The sequence below is a fragment of the Brassica napus genome, chromosome A4, assembly GCF_020379485.1.
Source record: "Brassica napus cultivar Da-Ae chromosome A4, Da-Ae, whole genome shotgun sequence".
NCBI lineage: Eukaryota > Viridiplantae > Streptophyta > Magnoliopsida > Brassicales > Brassicaceae > Brassica > Brassica napus.
In genome coordinates, this window is record NC_063437.1 from 12,742,584 (window position 1) to 12,745,451 (window position 2,868).

The following is a 2,868-nucleotide window of genomic DNA, read 5'->3' on the forward strand; positions in this document are numbered from 1 at the left end:
AAAAGAATATTTATAATAAATACTTCTGAAATGTTTTTTTATTCTATTTAAAATAAAAAAAAATTAAAATAAGATTTTGACAAAATCAATATAGTTGAAACCCGCTAACAAACTTAAATTAGTTTCAATATTTTAGATTTTATTTTGCAGGATATATGTAAATATTTTTGTACGCGCTTTTAAGCAGTGTTTTAAAACTCGGATCGAACCGGCGGTCGGACCGGGTTAAACCATTTATAAAACTATTCTAAACTCTAGTTTTTAATTTACCGAATAGTTTTATAACTTTATTTATAGTGATGCATCAATACACGTGAGCTAACCTCCTAACCCCACACCCTTTATCTCTCTCGCTTAAAATCCTTCACACTAATGCGTCGTTTCGATGAATGATGAATGGACCCTTAGCTAATCTGTAAGATTTGTTTTGTTGTGATGGAGTCTTAACGGATACTTCCACATGATCTAGTCTATGATTTTTTTTTTCTTTTTGTAGAAACAATCTAATGAAGATTATACAAGGTAGAAAGGTCATACAATTTTATAGGAAAGATTAAATGAAAATTATACTAGTTATGTAATGTGATGTAAGATATGACCTACCAATTATATATATATATATATAATTATACATTTATATATATGTCGTATTTTGAGTATTAAGTTAGACGTTTACATTGAGACTTGTAGTTTGTTATATTTGTAGGGTATCACCCATATAAACTCATTCTTTTTTTTTTTTAACAACGAAAGATTATTCTATTATTCAAATTTAATTCTGTTGTAAAATTTGGCCAAACACGTAGTTCCAAATAATTAATCATTGTGATCAAATCTTTGCAGTATGTTCCAAATATTTAAGTATTGCAGCATACTCTCTCCATAGCCCATTCATAACTATACGTCACCATATAAAATATAGTTACATAGAAGAAATAATTATTGGGCGGTTGTTTTCATGAAAAAATCTCATGTATAACTTTGCTTCACAAATAACTTTACGAGAGTAAATATGAATTTAGAGTGAATATTATTACCTTTTATACAAATAAAATAATAACTACAAATTATTCTTTTTTCGCAGACCAACAATCCCACCGAAAAACTAAGTGGGAATTGTAAAAGAGACCATCTATACCCATCTTACCCTTTCTAACGTATTTCTTGTGTTCTTCTTCCTACTGAACAATATGCCATCCCGAAAAAAGATAAATACTAATAAGAAAACTTCATTCAACAAGCTGCAGAGGAATTAGTACAAGGGTTGAAGAAGTGAGGCTTTGACGAGATGGAGAAAGCTCCCTTCGACGTACCTCCATCCACAACCACCGTGGTAGCCACGCTGCTGCCGCCTCCGACACCTTTTCCTCCGCTTTCGCCGCCGCTTCTGCCACCGATTCTTTCACATGAAGGACACATCGTGAGAGTAGATGCAGGCATGTGCATGTAAAAGGGGGGATGAGTCAATTTTAGGGTTTTGAGTTCTTGAATCTCTTTCTGAAGTCTTATGTTCTCATCTGTTAATGTTTCACAACATTTCTTCAAAAACTCACAATCTACTTCTGTTTGCTTTAGCTTTGTTCTGTTCAAATTTAATTAAATAAAGAAAAGTATTCAATAAAAAGAAAATAATGTTCCCTACAATCTTTTTTGGATAACTGTAATAGAATATAACTTACCTGGCTCTTCTATTTTGGAACCATACTTCAACTTGTCTAGGCCTAAGATTCAGCTGTCTTGCCAGATCTTGTTTTTGCTTCTGTAAAAAAATGAACACGATTATTCAAGGATTATAAAAGTATTTATAAACGTATTAAAGGATTAGAATTAATAATTACGGGATTAAGGGTGCTATGGTGCTTGAAGCTTTCCTCAAGAAGAGCAGATTGCTCTTTGGTAAGCCTAAGTTTTTTTCTAGCACTAACACCTTCTTCATCTTCATGGTAGTCACTTATAAGTCTCTCCGTCTTCTCCTTCTCCTCCTCCTCCTGCGACTCTTCGCAGCCGTCTCTCTCTCTCTTCACTACTCTTCCGGTTGAGAAAGAAGAGACTCCGCTGTGAGATGAAGTCTGACGGCAGAGCAGGTCAGCTCCGGCGACCACCATCATTGATGGATCGCCGGAGAGGCTTAGAGTCAACGATGGGTCGGACTTGTAGCCGGAGGAACGTTTGATGGTATTATTGTAATTGTTTGAACTTGGTGAGAGACCTAATCCAAGAACAAGACCTGTGTTGCATGAATCATCGAAACCCATCTGGAACAAATCTTATGGAATATATGATTTTACCAATGTTCAAGATTTCGAGAGGTGAGACTTAAGGAGAACTTTTTTGATGAAGTTTAGAAGATAATGGGAGGAGATGATGCCAAGAGGCTTCTTAAGAAGGGAGAAGAGAAGTATTTTTTTCGTTTATTTTATTTTTATAATTTGATGAGTGGGTGGATAGCTAATAATTATTAATCAAAGGGATGAATGTATTTTCTTGGTAATTCTTTTTCTGAAAAGAATAATGTGAGAAATTATTTATGGCACAATTTTCTCTCTTTTATATTTTTATTTTTATTTTTCTTACTTGCAAAGGTTGACCAAATGAGCATCCCACTTGGCACTTGCTACTATTCGTCCCACTAAGAGAAAAGTTCCCAAAAAGTTGAATGATTTTATATTTGGTACCCTTATCATACCATGTATAAATTTAATATTATACGTTGAAAGTTTCCTTCATTAGTGCTCTCGTGTGTCGTCTCGTATCATTAGTTCAGTCGGCATAGTATTTTAGATTTATCATAAAGCGTTACTAAAGGCAACATAAATTATCTATCATTTTTCTTAATTTTCTCAGAGTTTTATCATGAATAATCTAGAG

General features: G+C 33.5%; 1 protein-coding gene across 2 annotated transcripts; it reads right to left on the reverse strand.

The window, feature by feature from the left end:
• Positions 1-1,011: 1,011 nt before the first annotated feature.
• LOC106446451 (homeobox-leucine zipper protein HAT9) lies at positions 1,012-2,512 on the reverse strand. 2 transcript variants are annotated; one of them, XM_048777651.1, is made up of 4 exons: positions 2,289-2,430; positions 1,839-2,209; positions 1,680-1,759; positions 1,012-1,582 (listed from the first exon to the last, which is right to left on the reverse strand). In XM_048777651.1, the coding sequence occupies exons 2-4, from the start codon at positions 2,106-2,108 to the stop codon at positions 1,234-1,236; spliced, it is 699 nt and encodes a 232-aa protein (XP_048633608.1). In that variant the 5' UTR covers positions 2,109-2,209; positions 2,289-2,430; the 3' UTR covers positions 1,012-1,233. The 2 variants fall into 2 exon arrangements, with proteins under 2 accessions (XP_048633608.1, XP_013743638.1); XM_013888184.3 differs by having other exon boundaries at positions 1,839-2,512.
• Between the last annotated feature and the right edge of the window lie 356 nt (positions 2,513-2,868).

What these genes read in the sequence shown, in the direction of transcription:
- LOC106446451 (XM_013888184.3), bottom strand. Translation starts at nt 2,255, where the DNA reads ATGGGTTTCGATGATTCATGCAACACAGGTCTTGTTCTTGGATTAGGT. An exon ending in ACCATAGCACCCTTAATCCC is followed by an intron (nt 1,760 to 1,838) that starts GTAATTATTAAT and finishes ATTTTTTTACAG; the next exon opens with AAGCAAAAACAAGATCTGGC. An exon ending in TTCCAAAATAGAAGAGCCAG is followed by an intron (nt 1,583 to 1,679) that starts GTAAGTTATATT and finishes AAATTTGAACAG; the next exon opens with AACAAAGCTAAAGCAAACAG.